Raw genomic sequence first — 20,336 nt, 5'->3', positions numbered from 1 at the left:
CCAGAGCTCCTGAAGGAAGCCCACCTGGGGGAGAATGTACAAACACTTTACAGAGAACAGCAGGAATTAAACCTCGGTCAGTGATCAGTGACCACTGACGCAAAGGAGCAATCACACAAACTACTATGTTACTGTGGTGCCCCATGGCCCCAGTAATCTCCAGAGCCACCCACCTGTTGTGTGGGCAGATGGAAGTTGCTGGGAACTATGATCCAGTGTTTGCCAGGAGGGTATGGGGTTTTGGAGAGATTGGTAATAGCTGCGTAGCGTCAGTAGGAAGAGAGAGGGGAAAGGGAAAAGAAGGGATGGGAAGAGGGTGGGGGAGATTGACTGATGGTGAACAATGGCAGATACACTTGTCTGCACCTATGGGTTTCAGAGCTCAGGCACTGATTGTGGTCCTGATTCATAAGGAGAGACTGGATAGACTGGGACTGGTTTCCATCGTGCAAAGGAGGCAGACGAGTGACCTTATAGAGATAAAGAAAATCCTTAAGGGCATTCGTTAAGATTGTTTATCAGTGTTTTACCCAAAGTAGAGGAGCCAAAGGTTACGGAGCAAGGGTTTACAGTGAGGGAGAAAAGATTTAAAGGGAACCTCCAGAGCAAATTTTTCACACAGAAGCTGGTGGGTATGTGGAAAAAGTTGCCAAAGGAATTGGTAGAGGAGAGTACCATTATAACATTTTAAAGCCGTTTGGCAGGTTCATAGAAAGGAAAAGTTGTGAGAGATATGGGCCAAGTACAGGAAAATGGGATTAACTCAGAAGGCATCTTGTTCACGTGGACTAGTTGGGCTTGAGGGCCATTTTCTGTCAATCTGTGACATTTTACTGAAATAATTCTGTTCACATTTATAAATGTTTCAGGAGAAAACCGATCCCAGACTTGATATACCAAAGGAAGATCTCCAAGCAGGACAAGTAAAGGCTTCATTCAGTGCAACAGGAAAAGACACAATAATCTCAACAGTATTTGTGGATCAGATTCTTCTCGGAGATGACACCAAAGTTAAAACCAAACCTCCTGAAGTCGGTCATCGAGACAGTTACCAGTGGGTAAGAGATAAGGATGGATAAAAACTTGATTCTTCATGCTAAATGTTTGATGATCTGAGCTTAAACAATAACTCTTACTGCTTACTTCTGATTGGATGAAAGTCAGCTTCATAATCTATGCCTTGGGTCCTTAAGCAATATTAATTTCTCCATGATGACAGCACGGTATCACAAATAGTAGAGCTGCTGTCTCAATCCCACCCTCTGGCTGTATAGAGTTTGCACGTTCTCCCTGTGACGGTGGATTTCCCTGGAATGCTCTGCATTCTTCCTTCACTAATAGGTCACTGTAAATGACTTCTGGTACATATGGTAAATGAGTGGTAGAATGTGGGGGATATTGAGATTGTGAAAGAATAAGTGAGACTGATATATGACTCATGTAAATAAATGAGTGGTCAACAATTAGCTTCGAGTCAATGTGCCAATGACCCAAACTCTAATCTGTGTAAACTTTACTCAAGGAGCAACTTTATTCACCATTTACATTTAAATGTATCAGGAGTTTGCTGTGGTGTGTTGGCATGACTTGTAACAAAAAACAACGTTCAATAATTACAAAGAACAAAAACACACAAAAATAAGATGGAGGTTGAAGTACGGATATGGAATAAAATGTGCATAATACATAGCATGTATTTACAATGTAAACAGTATCATAAAAAGTGGTTTAAAGTGCTTACAGTGCAATGACTGAAATAATAAATAGACGGAGGTTGCTAATTAAAATGGTTGATCAGATAAACTGCCTGGCATAAGAAACTTTTAAGATGGCGAGAAGTTTTTATTTTAGTAGCCCTATAGTGCTTCCCAGAAGGGAGTTTGTAGGATGGGCAGTATCTGCAGTGATTTTTCTTGCCTACTTCTTTATCCCGGACACATACAAGTTCTGCAGAAATGGTAGACTGCAGCCAATAACTTCTCCTGCTGACCTTATAGTCCACTACGTTCCTCTGGGACTCCAACTATAAAGAGTGGTAGATTGAAAGGCCTGGATAACTCATCACCTGGGTGCCCATTTCCAGTGGCGAGTGAGACTTGTGGCTGTGAAACAATCTCAGGTTCTGGGGCCACCTCTGTGGTGGCTGTAGGAGTTGACTCTAGGACTGCAGTAAGTTGTTCTGACAGCTCTGGCACCTTTCTTCTGGATGTTTTGGCATCCCGAGCAGTGAATGGCAAGCAGCTATGGCTAGTGATCTATTACAGGCCACCAGACAAAGCTTTGACCCAACACTTCCATTTTGACCATGCCTAGATGACCTAGATGACACTTTAGCTCTCAGCTTGGACGGTACAACTCTCAATCCCCATATAAGGCAACCCCCATCAAGAGCAAGTTCATCCCGGCGCTGGAGAAAACAGAGGAACTAGAATTTCTGCTGCACGTTCCAGCCACTTTGAATGGCTATGTAGACTTGAGACAGTGTGGGGTCTTTTCTAGTTTCCCTTTGGATCAGCTCTGCCATAAAAGGGAGACTTCCAATTTGCATTTGGGAGAATATGTCAAGTGGAGTGTCCTTTTTTATAAATTCTTCAGTTATTTCCTTTTCCAAGGGTAAACAGGACAATCCATCAGCATTTCCATGATTAGTCATCCTCTTGAATTAAATTTTGTAATTGTGCCCTCAGAGAAACAAAACCTATCTCTGTATTCGTGCTGCTGTTAAAGGAACACCTGCCTGTGGATTGAAAATGGATGCTAGTGGTTGATGATCAGTAATGAGGGTAAACTCTCTCCCATACAAGTGCTGGCTGAAACTCTTTTCACGCAAAACCACACTCAAGGCATCTCTGTCAATCTGTGAGCAATGGTAGGGGAACATGATGCAAAGGCTATGGGGCATTCACTTGCATCACTCATAACACGTGACATGACTGCACCTATACCATAACGCGAGGCGTCACAGACAAGCTTCAGCGGACAATGTAGATCATAACATGTGAGTCCAGTGTCTAATGCAACCATTCCCTTTACCTTTTGGAAAGCCACCTCACACTGCTTTGTCCATTGCCATTTCTTCCTGATCTGTAGTAATAAATTCAAAGGCTGGAACATAGTAGCCAGGTTTGGCAGCAGCTTGTTCTAGTTATTGACAAATCCTAAAAAGGACCATAACTGTGACATGACCTTTGGCCCTGGGGCATCCACCACTGCTTGAAATTTCTCAGCACACTTGTGTCATGCTTGTGTGTCAATGGTGTGACCACAGTAAGTGATACTTCATTTAAAGAATTCACACTTATTGCGTCATGCCCTGAGCCCATAATCTTTTAATATTTTTAACACTGTGTAAGGGTTTTTTTTATTGGTGTAAGGGGGTTTCTTCTTTTTCTTTGTTACTGCATATGTTAATCAAAATGGCTTCTTTGTTTTGTTAAAAGTAGGAATGCTTCTTTGTTATGATAAGTGCTTTCTCTCGCAGTTTGTTTGGGTTTAGAGTTGCTGATAACGGGGATTGTATTCATTTGTTAACCAATTGGGATTAATGTTATTCTCTCTTCTGGGTCTGTAAGCTATTATTGGCGGGCATTTGGGGAGTCAGCGCGAGGGGGTGAGAGAGAGAGAGGATGAAATGCTGTAAACTAGGCGATGAAACAGACCCCGAGCAGGGGTCCGAGGCCAGGATTTTCGGTGAGGAGAGGAGATGAAGATGGACGTGCCAGGGGTGCTTGGTTGATCACTTCGGGTGGTCCCGAGCTACAAGTCGAGGAGGTCTGAGGGGATCGAATGGTGGCCAGAAGACTTCGGTAATTGAGCTCCAACGGTTGTGCATGAAGTGGTTTTTGACTTTGATAAGTTTGGTGCCTTTTCTTTATTTCCTTTTCCTTCATTATTACTGTATCGTTATTAATTACTTAGTTCCAGTAAGATCTATAAAGTGTAATCATTTAATCGCATATGGTGTACTGTCTGTTATTTGGCGGGATGGGGACATCACACAGCATCTACACAGGCTGATTATCCAGTTTGGCGGGGCCGAAGGCTGCTCCCCCAGATGGAAGCAAGCTGAGCGAGCCTGAGGCGTGCCAGGTGGTTGCAACTGGCTTAAGATTTTAGAGATCCTTACTAGTAAAAATGGTGTCATCCAGGTAACACAGAGCACCTGAGCAGCCTTGCTGTATCTGGGCTTCTTCCATCTCCATCTGTAGGTAGGTGTCAGCTAAGTCTACCTTGTTGAAGTATTTCCCTCCAGAAAGGTTTGCAAAAGATACCTCGTCCTGGGGAGAGGGTATTGATCTACTTTCAGTACTGGATTGATGGTGACCTTAAAATCACCACAGATCCTGTCAGACCTATCCTTCTTGTCTGCTGGGACCACTGGTGTTGCCTATAGGCTTCACTCAACCTTGGAACAAATTCCTTCAGCCTCCATGCCATCTAGTTCACTGACTAGTTTATGACAGATGGTATAAGGAACCAGATGGGCTTTGAAAAACTTGGGTATGGCATTTTCATTTAATACTATTTTACCCTTGATATGTTTGACTTTTCCATTGTGAACACTGCTGTGGTATCATCCAGTACCTTTCTTAATTCACTTTCAGTTGACTCTATTGCAGGGGATGTGGCACGCAAGTGGTGGATGGATCTCTAATCAAGTTGTAGTTGTCACAGCCAATTATGGCTTCACAATGATGGCCCGCCTTTTTTACCACATACAAACCCAGTGTGGCTTGTTGGCTATTGTATTTCACTGTTACAAATATCATTCCACAAATGTTATCTTTCTCTCATATAAGCTCTTAGTTGGATATCTGCAGGCTTCAGCTGAGTATCTTCGAGATGCCGTTCAAACTCATTTTGTGGAATGACTGTAACAGCTAAGCCACTGTCCAATTCCATTTTAATTAATTTGCCATTCACTTCTGGTAGAAGCCATATTGTTTGTCTCCTTTTAGTTTTCACATTATAAATCTCAAGACTACTCAGTCCTGTATCACTCTCATCATGATCAGATTTTTCATCAATAGCATGCAGATTAGTGCTTTTTATGAAACTGCAGCTTGACTGCAAAGATGCATACATCAGGATGTTCTTTATCAACTATAGCTCAGCATTCAATACTACCATCTAATCAGTAAGCTCCAAGACCTTGGCCTCAATACCTCCTTGTGCAATTGGATCCTGGATTTCCTCACTTGCAGACTCCAGTCAGCTTGAATTGGCAACAATATCTCCTCCAGAACCTCCATCAGCACAGGTGCACGACAAGACTGTGTGCTTAGCCTCGTTTTGCTCACTTTACACTTATGACTGTGCAGCTAAGCACAGCTCCAATGCCATCTTTAAGTTTACTGATGATGTAACTGTCATTGGCCAAATTAAAGGTGGTGATGAATAATCATATAGGAGGGGGATTGAAAATCTGGCTGAGAGATGTCATAACAACAATGCTTCACTCTATATCAGCAAGACCAAGGAGCTGATACTCCTTGACTTTTAAGAAGGGAACCAGAAATTCATGAGCCAATCTTCATCAGGGGATCACAGATGGAGAGTGGCAGCACCTTTAAATTCCTAGGTATTACTATTTCGGAGGACCTCTACTTCCTTAGGAATCTGCGAAGATTCAGCATGACACTAAAACTTTGACAAACTCTATAGATGTGTGGTGGAGAGTATATTGACTGGCTGTATCACAGTCTGGTATAGAAACAGCAATGCCTTTGAATGGAAAATCCTACAAATCCTACAAATCCTACAAATCCTAGTGGATTTGTCCCAGTACATCACAGGTAAAGCCCTCCCAACCATTGAGTGTATCCACTTGAAACTCTGTTGTAGGAAAGCAGCATCTATCATCAGGGACCCCCACCACACTGGACATGCTCTCTTCTTGCTGCTGCCATCAGGAAGAAGGTACCAGAGCTTCAGAACTCCTCACACAGGCTCTTGAACCAAAGGGTACAATTTCATTCAACTTTACTTGCCCCATCATTGAAATGTTCCCACAACCTATAGACTCACTTTCAAGGACTCTTCATCTCATGTTCTCGATATTTATTGCTTATAGATTATTATTATTTTTCTTTTTGTATTTGCATAGTTTGTTGTCTTCTGCACTCTGGTTAAACGTCCTAGTTGGGCAGACTTTCATTGATTCTATTATAGTTGTTATTGTATAGATTTGTTGAGTACGTCCACAAGAAAATGACATAGATGTACTTAGATAATAAAATTTACTTTGAACTTTGAAAATACCCCTTGGAGAATTAGAGGGGAATTGATGAGCATGTGAGAAAATAGGTTACAAAGAAATAAGTCAGGTTGACCTGATTGCCTTGAGAGACAGCATGGACTTAATTGGGTAAGCTGTCTCCCTCCAGATTGAAAGGAAATATGAAAAACATAATTGTCAAGATAGAGGAAAGTGTTCCTAATAGGTGACTGCTGAACTAAAGGCTTCATGAGGCAAAATTATAGAGGGTGAGAAAGTACCAAAGAAATGGGTAAAGAAAATAGAGAAGATTGTAACATCAGGATTACATCCAATCAGGGTGCGAGTGGGGGGTGGACAGGTACTTGCTGACTTCTCCATCATTCTTCTATCTTTTGTTCATTGATAAATTTTATATTTTCTTTCTGTCTAGCTTGTTAACATGTACTTGTAAAACTAACATAATAGGTTGATTTGTTCAGTTTGTCTAATTTTATCATGAAAATTTAAATTCTTAAAATATTTAATTATTGGGGTTTATTATTTTTCATTTTCCTGCTTTTCTTCCCAATCATCTAACACAAAAGGCAGTAGCTGCTTTCTGTTTTTACTTCGGATTCAGGGCTTTCCAGTTCTTCTCCACCATGACATCATTTTCTTTGAGTATCTTAAAATGCTCTCAAAGCTGTTTCTTTAATTATCTCTTGACCCCTGATTTGTGTGTGTGCAAACTGGAATCCTGCTCCCTGTCATTACATTTGTTTGTCATATACATTAATGATCTGGATGATGGGGTGGTAAATTGGATTAGTAAGTATGCAGATGATACTAAGGTAGGTGGCATTGTGGATAATGAAGTAGGTTTTCAAAGTTTGCAGAGAGATTTAGGCCAGTTAGAAGAGTGGGCTGAACGATGGCAGATGGTGTTTAATGCTGATAAGTGTGAGGTGCTACATTTTGGTAGGAATAATCCATATAGGACATACATGGTAAATGGTAGGGCATTGAGGAATTCAGTAGAACAGAGTGATCTAGGAATAATGGTGCATAGTTCCCTGAAGATGGAATCTCATGTAGATGGGGTGGTGAAGAAAGCTTTTGGTATGCTGGCCTTTATAAATCAGAGCATTGAGTATAGGAGTTGGGATGTAATGTTAAAATTGTACAAGGCATTGGTAAGGCCGAATTTGGAGTATTGTGTACAGTTCTGGTCACCGAATTATAGGAAAGATGTCAACAAAATAGAGAGAGTACTGAGAAGATTTACTAGAATGTTACCTGGGTTTTAGCACCTAAATTACAGGGAAAGATTGAACAAGTTAGGTCTTTATTCTTTGGAGCGTAGAAGGTTGAAGGGGGACTTGATAGAGGTATTTAATTATGAGGGGGATAGATAGAGTTGACGTGGATAGGCTTTTTCCATTGAGAGTAGGGGAGATTCAAACAAGAGGACATGAGTTAAGAGTTAGGGGGCAAAAGTTTAAGGATAACACGAGAGGGAATTTCTTTACTCAGAGAGTGGTAGCTGTGTGGAACAAGCTTCCAATAGAAGTGGTAGAGGCAGGTTCAGTATTGTCATGTAAAGTAAAATTGGATAGGTATATGGACAGGAAAGGAATGGAGGGTTATGGGCTGAGTGCAGGTCAGTGGGACTAGGTGAGGGTAAGCATTCGGCACGGACTAGAAGGGCCGAGATGGCCTGTTTCCGTGCTGTAATTGTTATATGGTTATATGGTGTAGCAAATCTGATAAATGCAGAAAGGAGACTTTCGAATGACTCAACCATCTGACTAATTAAGAAGGCTGTAGTATCAAGAGCAGATTCATTTGCTGTTTTCTATTTATTACTTTGTGAGATGTAATCATTGCTAGCAATACTGGTATATGTTACACACCCCTGCTTACTCACTGGGGTGAGAAGGGTCTGAAATCACACATGGGTCAAAGATAATGGGTTCATGAAGGACAGTATTGAAGACCAGATTGTTTTCACGTAAATGACGGTCCGGTAGTTTTATAGTTGGCTTTGCAGACACCATCTTTTTACAAATTTATTTAATTACTTGAATTTTAGTTCACCAGCTGTTCTGGTGGGGATTTGGTCTTGTCACTGTGTTATTGGGCCAGCCTCCTGGATACTTAACCACAGAATTTCCATACCTCTCCAGACACAACTATTTGCACCATCAAAGTATTGGCATCAACACTATTCATTTGAGGTAGCAGATGGAAAGTCTGATTTGCATCTATGGGAGCTGGAGGCACAGTGTGCTCAACACTCGTAAGTGAGGCAAGCTGTGTGTAATCCTCTTGCTGCCCGATCATCACCAGGAGGACATGTTAAGAGCTGATTTCCTATTCTTCATCTCATAGGGTTCATTTGACATCCTTCCAGAAGCTGAACTGAAATTGTAATCAATCCTTCACCAACAGTTAAGACTATGAGGAACAGGAGCTGAATTAGGCCACTTAGCTCATTGCGTTTACTCTGCCATTTATTATCCTTCTCCCCATACTTTTGACGCCCTAGCAACCTCCACTTTGAGTATGCCCAATAACTTGGCCTCCACAGTCATCTGTGGCAATAAAACCCACAGATTTACCACCATCTGGCTAAAGAAATTCCTCCATATAAGCTATCGTAAAGGGATCTCTTTGTGTTCTAAAGGGACTCCTTGTGTTCTGAAACTGCGCCCTCTGGTCCTAGACTCACCCACTATAGGAAATATCCTCTCGTGCCCTCTTTATCTAGGCCTTTCAAAATTCAATAGGTTTCAATGAGATTCCCCCCCCCCCACACACATCTCCTACCTCCAGCAAGTACATGCTCAGAATCATAAGATTCCTACATACAGTACATACGTTATCCAAATGTTTTCAATGCTGCTTTACAATTGTTCATTTGCACCCCATTCCACAACCTGCCTCTGCCCCTCCAAGCCTTTACCAAGATCCAATGGTTAATCTCTTGACCTCTTGCACTCAAATCTCTTGTGAACTCTCCCAAAAGTGTTTTTTTTTAATCACTAATAAATCCTTTCTGTTCTCAATTACAAATATAACAGGCAGAAGCCAGTTCCAGGAGGGACTCTGAAACAGAAGAACAGCAAAAAGGTCCATCTACTTCTTCAGGCAAGGAAGCCAGAGTAGACGGGACTGCATGGACACTGCGTGTGGCTGACGCGTTTCCCCTTGATATTCCCAGAATTGAGACCATATCTGACGAAACCAACCAGATGCAAAGTCACCCACAGGGAGAGGTTAGTGATTGAATAAGGTTTTGAGTGTTTCCCTCCTTAGGCAAGGACTCCTTTATTTTCCCAGCCAACAGCAATAAAGTGCATTACTTTGGCTACCCACTATGGCACACCATATCACATTCTGTGAACGATTTATTGTCCAAACCTGCCCGACCAACATTGTTAATGTAGCATATGATGCTGCTTAACTTGAAACTGCAGGTAGGCTCTGCTGAAGGTGGAGATAACCTGCACTCCCCCATGAGGGAGTTTGGTGTTGAATTTTTGAGAGGTGAGCTTACTAAAGGAGGCTGCTCGAATACTCCGCGGAAACACTTTGTGCACTGGGCACCCAGCCAGCAAGCTCTTGCCCAAGAGTCACAAGATATTGAAGAGTTTAGCTCCAATGATTCGAGGCTTTACATAGAGTGTAGAGCCCATTCTGTCAAATAGACACTGACTAGATACCCCCAGTACCAGGGAAAATAGATAAAGTCATTACAGTAAAAGAATGTGATTGAGGAAATGCAAACATACCCAGGATTGCAGCAGTGAAACCTACTAAGATACCCTCTTTTTAAAGCATGATTACAACCCATAATATTAGGAATTCACCTGTAACAAATTAAATTAATGAGTAGATACTTCAAGCATAGCAAGTAAAACTGTTGCCCTGTTCGTGGCATTACTGCCCTCTAATCTGACACCACTGACATTTCATCAGTTCTAGAAAAGCACGGATCTTCCTTCCACTCTGCTGGATTAGGGTGTAGAATTGCTATTTTTCTTGTAGTTTCACATTACTTGTTTATATCTCAATATAATCACCTAAGTACATGTAATTGCTTAGTGAGTTTTCCCAGCAATTATGGTGCGGTTATTTTTATATTTTCCTTAAAGCTTCTTAGTTTTCTATTAGCTATTTTATGAGTTAATTGCTATCACTAGAATTTTTGTTATCTCTGGTCTGAGACAACCATGATGCTGACCAAGAAAGTTGCAAGAGGTCCAAATACGATCTCTGGAAAACCATCTAACAGGCAAAGTGGCAATTCCAGACCAAACTGAAATCAACGAGGATGATGGACAGTTGTGCCAAGGCTTGAATATTATCACCTCTTATAAAGTTAGATCAAGTGACAAAGATGACAACAGGGTTTTGCTTCCAGATGAGCTCAATGCTTCTATGCCCGCTTTGACTGTCACAAGAAGGAGCTATCACAAGGTCCCACAGCCCCGATGATCCTGTGATTTCGTCTCCGAGACAGATGTAGGAGAACCACAAAAAGCATCCGGCCCAGAGGTGGTCCCTGGTCAACTGCTAAAGACCTGTGCTGATCAACAGGCTGCAGTGTTCACTGAAATCTTTAACCTCTCAGTTCAGCAGTCTGAGATACCCACCTGCTTCAAGTAGGCTTCAATTATACCGGTGCCCAAGAAGAGCATGGTAACCTGCCTCAATGACTATTGTCCAGCAGCACTAACATCCACAGAGATGAAGTGTTTTGAGAGGTTGGTGATGAAACATATCAATTCTTGCCTGAGATGTGACTTGGATCTGTTCTGGAGCAACAGGTCCACAGTAGATGCTACCTCATTGGCTCTTCACTCAACCCTGGAACATCTGGACAGCAAAGATACATAGAACATCAGGATGCTCTTTATGTCTACAGCTCGGCATTCAATACCTTCATCACCTCAAAACTAGTCAATAAGCTCCAAGACCTTGGCCTCAATACCTCCTTGTGCAATTGGATCCTCTATTTTTTCCACTTGCAGACCCCAGTCAGTTCAGATTGGCAACATCATCTCCTCCACGAACTCCATTATTGCAGGTCTACCACAGGGCCGTGTGCTTTGCCCCTGCTCTGCTTGCTTTTCACCTATGACTGCGTGGCTAAGCACAGCTCCAGTACCATATTCAAATTTGCTGACAGCACCACTGTTATAGGCCAAATCAAAAGTGGTGATGAATCAGTATATAGGAGTGAGATTGAAAATCTGGCTGAGCGGTGCCATAACAACAACCTCTTACTCAATGTCAGCAAGACCAAGGACTTGAGGAGAAAGAAACCAGTGGTCCATGGGCAAGTCCTTTTCAGGGATTCAGCAGGGGAAAGGGTCAGCAACTTTAAACTCCTTGGTGTTATCATTTCAGATGATCTGTCCTGAGCCCAGCACTTAAGTGTTTTTACCTAGCAACCACAGTAGCAACTCTGCTTCCTTAAGAGTTTGCAGAGATGCAGCATGAAATCTAAAACTTTGACAAACTTCTAAAGATGTGTGGTGAAGAGTATATTGATTATCTGCATTACAACCTGATATAGAAATATCAATGCTCCTGAATGGAAAATCCCACACAAAGTAGTGGATATGCCCCAGTCCATCAAGAATAAAGTCCTCCCAATCATTGAGCACATCTACATGAAACGCTGTTGCTGGAAAGCAGTGTCCATCAGCAGTGACCCCCATTACCTAGGACATGCTCTCTTCGCACTGGTGCCATCAGGAAGAAAGTACAAGAGCCTCAGGACTCTCACCACCAGGTGCAGAAAGAGTCATTACCCCTCAACCATCAGGCTCTTGAACCAAGGTGGACAACCTCATTCAACTTCACTTTCCCCATCAGTGAAATGTTCCTACAACCAATGGATTCACTTTCAAGGACTCTACATCTCGTGTTCTTGATATTTATTGCTTATTTGTTATTATTTTTATCATTATTATTATTATTTCTTTCTTTTTGTATTTGCACAATTTGTTGTCTTTTGAACACTGGTTGAACATCAAAGTTGGTGCAGTCTTGTGTTGATTCTATAATGGTTATTATTCTATTATGGATTTTTTGAGTATGCTCACAAGAAAATGAATCTTGGGATTATATAAGGTGATATGTATGTACTTTGATAATAAACATACTTTGAACTCTGAATGTTTCCTCCCTTTGTTCTCACGGCTTTTTCTTTGTCTTTTTCTTTGTCATTGTAATTCTTAATAAAATTGCTTAGCAAAAAGTTTAATATCTCATTCTTGACTTCCAAAGAACATTTGGATCACAAAAGGACTGTGATCTCAGCATCCCACCCTGCTCTGTTTCTCAAAACCTACTTGCCGTTAACTTTTCCTAATTCTGAAAAAAGGCCATTGACCCAAAACATTAATTACGATTCTCTCCCCAATGGTGCTGCCTGACCTGTGAAGTATTTCTTATAGTTTCTTCTTTTAATTTTGCATCCTTTGTCCACAGTCCTTTTCGGCTGTAGGATGTTACTTGCAACAGGTTTTTTTGTGACTGTTGTGGCATCCGTTTCCAGATGACGGACCCTCTTCATCTCTGTTAATGCCATTTTTCTGAAACCACACATGACCTTCACCACCAGCAGATGCCAGATCTTCTCTGGACTGACCATGTTGTAGTGACCTGACCTTGCCCCCAGTTTTGTGTGACAAACTGCTTGATAGTTATTTCAGTGATCCTGCTGGTAGTGAACAAAGTGGTAAAGATGGAAGTCTCCCACATTAACTCAAACACCTTCACTGCTCAAGAAACACTCCAAATTCTGAGGACCCAATATGAATAACTTTGTCGATGAAGCAAAATCCTTTCTCCTTTGATAAATATTCCAATGAATGAATTCATTAAAGGCTTAAGAACTCACAGTTAGCATTTCCTGTGTGGTAGTACATGGTCCTGAGATCACACATTCCTACTGCATGGAAACAAACCCTTCAGCCCACCCAGTCCACACAATTCACAAACCTAATGCTGCACTAATCCAATTTTCCTTCTCCCTACATTCTCATTGACTCCTCCCCAGATACTACCACTCACTTACACAGCAGCCAACTAACCTAACAGCCACTCATCTCAGGAAGGAACCCATGTGGTCACAATCTCCAAACTAGCCTCGGATCATGAAGAAATCAGAAAGCTCTCCAAAACTAAGACCCAGGCCTGATGAAGACCAAGATCAAGAAAACAATAATCAGAAAGGGAACATTACATTGAAAGACAGCAAATTAATGCAGGTACATGGTGGCTTTAGCCATACACAACATGATGGATCTTCTTTTTCTCCTGAATAATAATTTGGAACTCTTCCATTATAACTGATTATTTATTTATTCTGGATCTCTCCATCCACAACTAGGCTTGTATGTTGGTATTGTCTTCAAAGATTCAAACAGTTATTGTGAGGTCTGGATTTCTAACGAAATTCAAAAAGAGTGCGATGCGTATAGCACAATCATTAGTAAAGGACACATCAGAACACAGGGAACAGAATAGGCTATTTTGGCTCATGTTCTGGTAACTTACCAGGTCAGTAACCAAGCAACCCACACTCACAATCTAGAGACCTAAATTCCAATTGATTTAAATTTAGTTAGAATTTAGCTATCAGCAGCATCACAAAAATAACTAAAACTTAGTTAAATTTAGTTAAATAGATTCAAACTTAGTTAATTCCTTACTGTTATAAAAGCATGAAGAGAGGCATTAGAGGCAATGAGCAGAGAGATGAACCATCATCTGCTTCACTAGCATCATTCTGGGAAGAAAGCTCTTGCCTAGTCTGAACTACACTTAACTCTGGATCAGCCAGTGTAGTTACAAACGTTTGTAATTTTCTGCAGCAGATAGTCACTCCCAGTGAGTTTCTCCTCAGAAATACGTGGGGCACGTATTCAAGTTGGAAGAGCTGCATTAGTTGGACCTAGTTACCCTCACAGAAATTTGCCTTGGATAAAATGTGTCCATTTTATTTAATGTTATATACTCGTCTTCTTTTAAAACTCCACAATGCGTTCTTTCTTTGGATGCTGAAAAAGCTTTTGATTGGGTCGAATGGAAATATTTACTTAATGTTTTAGAGAAATTTGGTTTTGCTGTTAATTTTAATAATTGGACTAGAATGATATATAAAACTCCTATCGCTACTGTTATTACCAATGACTGTTGATACCCTTTCTTTCAGCTTTCACGTTGAGCCCTTTGTTATTTAACTTAGTACTAGAACCCCTTGCTATCGCTCTCCATGAAGCTAAAGATATTCATGGGATTCTTGTGAATGAGACCATTCATAAGATTTCTCTGTACGCTGACGACTTACTGGTCTATATTTCTAATCCTGAGGAATCTATCCCTGCCTTGCTAAAATTATTTAATGAATTTGGAGATTTTTTGGGATACAAATTAAATTTTCACAAAAGTGAACTGTTCCCTTTAAATGAATCTGTTTCTATATATGATAATATTCCTTTCAGAGTCACGGATTCCTTTAGATATTTAGGTGTTACAATTACTAAAAAATATAAAGATCTTTATAAAGCTGATTTTGTTCCCTTGGTAGATTCTATGAAGTATTTAATTAGTAGATGGAATCCACTTACATTTTCACTCGCTGGTCACATCAATGCGGTCAAAATGATGTTATAACCAAAATTTTTATATTTATTTCAGAATATCCCTGTTTTTTTGACTAAGAAGTTTTTTGATTCTATTATTTCATCTTTTATTCGGAATAATAAAAGACCAAGAATTAGTAAATATCACTTACAAAAATTAAAAAAGGATGGAGGTCTTGCTTTGCCTAATTTAAGAATGTATTACTGGGCTGTTAATGTGCGATATATGTCCCTTTGTTTACACTGGGTTGATAAAAACGATCGGTCAATTTGTGTAGACTTGGAGCTGAAAGCTGTGAAATAGTTTTATTTAACTTTGTTTTTGGGAGCTGCCTTACCTGTACAATTAGCTAAAATTGCTAATTTAAATTTATATCCTGTGATTAAGCATTCTGTACAAATTTGGCTCCAGTTTCGTAATTTTTTTAACCTTAAAAAATTTAAACTTTTTGGTTTAATTTAAAAAAAAATCTTTTTATTAATTTTAAACAAACATGAATGAACCATGAATACAGAGAGTTTGAGAGTACATAATTAATAGTTTAAAGTATAAATACAAATAAATGATAATCCATATATAATAACCTCCCAAATTCATAGTAATTATGAAAAATGGAGTAAATATTTAAAAAAAACCAAAAAAAGAAAAAAAAACCTAACCAACATGGGCCATTGCATTATGTCAAATATACACAGTAGCGTCAATAACTCTGTACCTCCATCCAAATAATTAAGGATAATAAAAGTAAGGTTTAGGAAAAGTCAGTTTAGTTCATATGAAAATGGTGAATAAATGGTCTCCAAGTTTCTTCAAATTTAACTGAAGGGTCAAAGACAACACTTCTAATTTTTTTCTAAACTCAAACAAGAAATAGTTTGAGAAAACCACAGAAATATAGTTGGAGGATTAATTTCTTTCCAATTCAATAGGATAGATCTTCTAGCCATTAATGTAACAAATGCAATCATCTTCTGAGCTGAGGGGGATAAACAACTATTATCCACCAGTGGTAAACCGAAAATTGAAGTAATAGGATGCAGTTGCAATTTGATATTCAGAACTGTTGAAATAATACCGAAAATATCTTTCCAATAATTTTGCAAGCAAGGGCAAGATCAAAACATGCGGGTCAGTGAAGCAACTTCAGAATGACATATATCACAGGTTGGATTAACATAAGAATAAAATTGAGCAAGTTTGTCCTTAGACATATGAGCCCTATGTACAACCTTAAATTGTATTAAGGCATGTTTAGCACAAATAGAAGAAGAATTGACTAATTGTAAAATTTTCTCCCACTGCTCCGTGGGTATAAGACAATGAAGTTCTTTTTCCCATTCCTTCTTAATTTTTTCTGATACTTCTGGCTGTATTTTCATGATCATATTATAAATGATGGCTACTAAATCCTTCTGGCAAGGATTCAGAGCAAAAAATTTTTCCGTAATGTCCATTGGACATAATTTCGGAAAAAACTGTAACATATTATTCAAGAAATTTCTAACTTGCAAGTATCTAAAAAAATGAGTTTTAGGCAAATTATATTTATTAGATAGCTGTTCAAAGGACATAAGACTGTTGTCTAAAAATAGATCATGAAAACATGTTATACCTTTTGTTTTCCATAACACAAAGGCTTGATCCATAAAAGAGGGCCGAAATAAAAAGTTAAATATAATAGGGCTTGATAAGATAAACTTATTCAAGCCAAAGAATTTACAAAATTGAAACCATATTTGTAATGTATGTTTAACTATAGGATTAGTTATTTGTTTATTCAATTTAGATAAAGCAAAAGGAAGCGAAGATCCTAAAATAGAAAACAATGAAAAGTCTTGTACAGGTTTACATTCCAAATTTACCCATTGTGGGCAAGATGCTATAATCGATTCTTGTGTCCAAAATATTAAATATCGAATATTAACTGCCCAATAGTAAAATCGCAGGTTTGGCAAAGCCAAACCACCCTCCTTCTTAGGCTTCTGTAAATATTTTTTACTTAATCTAGGATTTTTATTCTGCCAGACATATGAGGTTATTTTGGAGTCAATGATATCAAAAAAAGATTTAGGAATAAAAATTGGTAATGCTTGGAATAAATATAAAAATTTGGGTAATATTTAGTTTAATTTATCAAAATTTCTTTTTTAAACCTTCATTGAGTGATCTAATTTTTTTTACTTTGGAAGAATAAAGGCATTAATTCTTTTTTGGATTTATTTAAAGAAAATAGACAGATGTCTTTTGAGCAATTAGTTGATAAATATTCTCTTTCATACTCACACTTTTTACAATACCTTCAAGTTAGACATTTCTTACAAAAATATTTAAGTAATTTTCCTTACATATCGGATGCCGACCTGTTAGATATTATTACGAGTATGAACCCTTTGATGAAGGGTTCCATTGGAAGAATTTATAATTTACTATTACAATGGGATAAGCGCCCTTTACTTAAAATAAAACAAGATTGGGGAAAGGAACTTAATTTGATTTTTGTGGCAGAGGACTGGACACAGATTCTGAAGTTGGTTAACTCTTCTTCGATCTGTGCTAGTCATTCACTGATTCAATTCAAAATTGTACACCATTACTATTTGACGAAGGAGAGATTGTCTAAAATATTTCCTAATGTTGATAGTTATTGTGATAGATGTAAAACTGAGACAGCTACACTGACACACATGTTTTGGTCTTGTTCTATATCGGAACAGTTCTGGAAGTCAGTTTTTTCATTTCTAAAGCACTTAAAATCAATTTACAACTTAACAAATTAACTGTGCTTTTTGGAATAATTCCTCAAAATATCCGCGGTATCCCTTTGTCTAACCAACACGTTGTTGCATTTGTCACATTGATAGCTAGGAGGGCCATTCTGTTGAAGTAGAAGATGTGTCGGCTCCCACTTTGTCACAGTGGTTCTCTCAAGTGATGCTATGTCTTAGTTTGGAGAAAATTAGAAGTCAAAACTTTGAACCTATTTTTGATTTTGAGAAAAGATGGGGTTCATTTGCTTGCTGTTATCATTTGAGTTCATTGATAGATTTCCTTCACGATCTAATTGTAAATTTTTGTATATTTTTTGCCGGTGGTTTGCTGTTTATCTTTTTTTTAGAAGCTTTTTGTATAACGCATGGCTCCAGGATTTTTTTCTCACTTTCTTTTCCTTTAGCAGGGTTTTTTTTTTCTTTTTTTGTAATAAAAATGTGTCCTGCATTACAATCCCAGGGTGTTTCCCAATGCATTTGTAAGCAGGTGTGCAATAAACTAATTATGATAAACAGCGGTGTACAGGTTCAAGATTCTGTCTTTCATCGTGTAGTGTTGCCAATGAACTGCTGTGCTGTGGTAGAGTAACATTTAGCACAACGCTTTACAGCAGCCATCGGTAAGATTGTGATTCGATCCCTGCCGCTGTCTGTCAGGGGTTTGTATGTTCTCCGCGTGACCCCGTGGCTTTCCTCTGGGTGCACCGGTTTCCTGCCACATTCCAAAGATGTACGGTTAGCATTCGTGAGTTGTGTGCTTGCTGTGTTGGTGCCGCAAGTGCAGTGACGCATGTGGACCACCCCCAGCACAATCCTCACTGATTTCAATTGATGCATTTCACTGTATGTTTCAACGTACCTGTCACAAGTAAAGCTAATTCTTCATCTTTACCCTTAATGAAATATTCTGGTTCTTCACTTCCACTGAGGTCAATTCATTTTAAATGAACTATGTATCTGCACACCAAGATCCAGTGTAAAATATTGTCATTTCTATCATACAGATTTCTCTCCTCTGTTAGTGCTTCCAGTAATTTACTGTTTTAACCACGGAAGCCATCTGTTCATGCTGACTTGATGCATGCCTTTGGCCTCATATGACTTTGCTAATTCCTTACTATTAAAATCATCAAACCACAAGAGCAGGCTGAGTGTATGAGGAAAGGGTGGTCGGAGAGCAGTGGCACTTCCCACAGTGAATTTATGTCCATTTTAATCATGAGAGGGGGTGCAAAGCAACCTGACTTACCTACATGTTATTACCTTGCGTTGCCAGCTGGATCCTAGCAGTGAGTGTTCCAGTCTTGATTATTCGTCGCCAGATCAGGTACACATGGGCAAGTTCTTTGCGGCTGATAACAGGGGTGGGAGTCTCTCCAGATGGTGAAGAAATGTGCGTTTGCTTAGCACAGGGTTCACCTGGATTGTGCCACATTGAGACACTGATCAGGGAAGCTGGAGTCCATCAGGGGTCAAAACTTCAAAGTAAATTTATTATCAAATTATGTAGAAGACCCTGAGATTCATTTTCTTGCAGGTATTCACAGGAGAACAAAGAAATGCAATAGAATCAATGGAAACCAAAAACAAACACTAATAATGAAAACATGATTTGTAGAGTCCTTGAAAGTAGGATCATAGGTTGTGGAATCTGCTCAGAGTTGAGGTGAGGGAAGTCTTCAGGGTCAAACTGAAATTCATTGTTATATGTGTATGAAAAGCTTATTACTGCAGCATCACAGGCACATAACATCTGATACAACATTCACTGCTGAAACTTCAAAAATTCAATGATATACAATTTTACCAAACACAACACAGGTAGAACAAAAAAAACCAACATGAAGTGGTCATAGTGTTGCTACACTAAGGTCGCGATTATGGTTGTTCAAGTGTCAACTGGCTGAAGAGAAATCGCTGTTCTTGAAACTGATGATGTGGGACTTCAGCTTCCTTGGATTTGTATGTAGCTAACATAAGTTGGACCCATACACTATGAATCGCCCCGTAAAAGCAAAGTTGGAAGCAGTCAGCACTGAAATTTTGATGATGTGCCTTTGTTTATGTAGGTGTTTGGATGAAGTGCTGTCCAGTGCTCTTGGCCAGCCTTTTCTTTGTAATGTTGACGCTGCTGGTAAATCTTTTGCAAGCTTCAGTGATTAGCCGATCCTTAACTGTGGTTAATGAAGTGAACTAGAAAGGATTTCAGCACTAATGCAAAGAGGGGGCAGTGACTCTTCCCCTGAGACTCATCAAGCCACATCATCCATCCTTTCTTCAGTAACAACTGCAGACTGACCATTGCTGAAAGCATGTTGGAGAAAGCCGGTGAAGCAGATGCCAACTCTGGGTACAAAGGCAGAGCTTGATTCATGCTAGTTGAAAAGTTACACTCTAATGAGATCATTTAGTTTTGGCATAACAACAATCAGAAGATGAGAGGTATTTAAAAAACTACTTTGAGTTGAAACAGGGAGATGATCCATGCACTTTATCGGTGCAACTGCACTTGGAACACGTGTTCTGGTCAATAGAACACACGGGAAAGTAAGAGCAGGATGAAGCTGCTCAGCGCTTCAAGGCTGCCCCACCATTCAATGCGATCACAGCTGATCAATGCCAGCTTCAACTCCTCTTCTGTGCCAGTTCCCCTAAGCCTCAATTCCTCGAACATTCAAATGCTTATCTAACTTCACCTTAAATGT

At 39.5% G+C, this 20,336-nt stretch overlaps 1 protein-coding gene across 1 annotated transcript in view; it reads left to right on the top strand.

The window, feature by feature from the left end:
• The window catches only part of LOC140727243 (uncharacterized), a 102,684-nt gene that overhangs the window by 32,547 nt on the left and 49,801 nt on the right, over nucleotides 1-20,336 (top strand). Inside the window, exons 5-6 of the mRNA XM_073044507.1 lie at nucleotides 870-1,058; nucleotides 9,283-9,477. Coding sequence (XP_072900608.1) covers nucleotides 870-1,058; nucleotides 9,283-9,477 — 384 coding nt within the window. The remainder of the gene's footprint in view (nucleotides 1-869; nucleotides 1,059-9,282; nucleotides 9,478-20,336) is intronic.

This window comes from Hemitrygon akajei, chromosome 5 (assembly GCF_048418815.1).
Source record: "Hemitrygon akajei chromosome 5, sHemAka1.3, whole genome shotgun sequence".
Lineage (NCBI taxonomy): Eukaryota > Metazoa > Chordata > Chondrichthyes > Myliobatiformes > Dasyatidae > Hemitrygon > Hemitrygon akajei.
The sequence above is the reverse complement of the archived record's forward strand: the minus strand, read 5'-3'. Positions and strand labels throughout refer to the sequence as shown.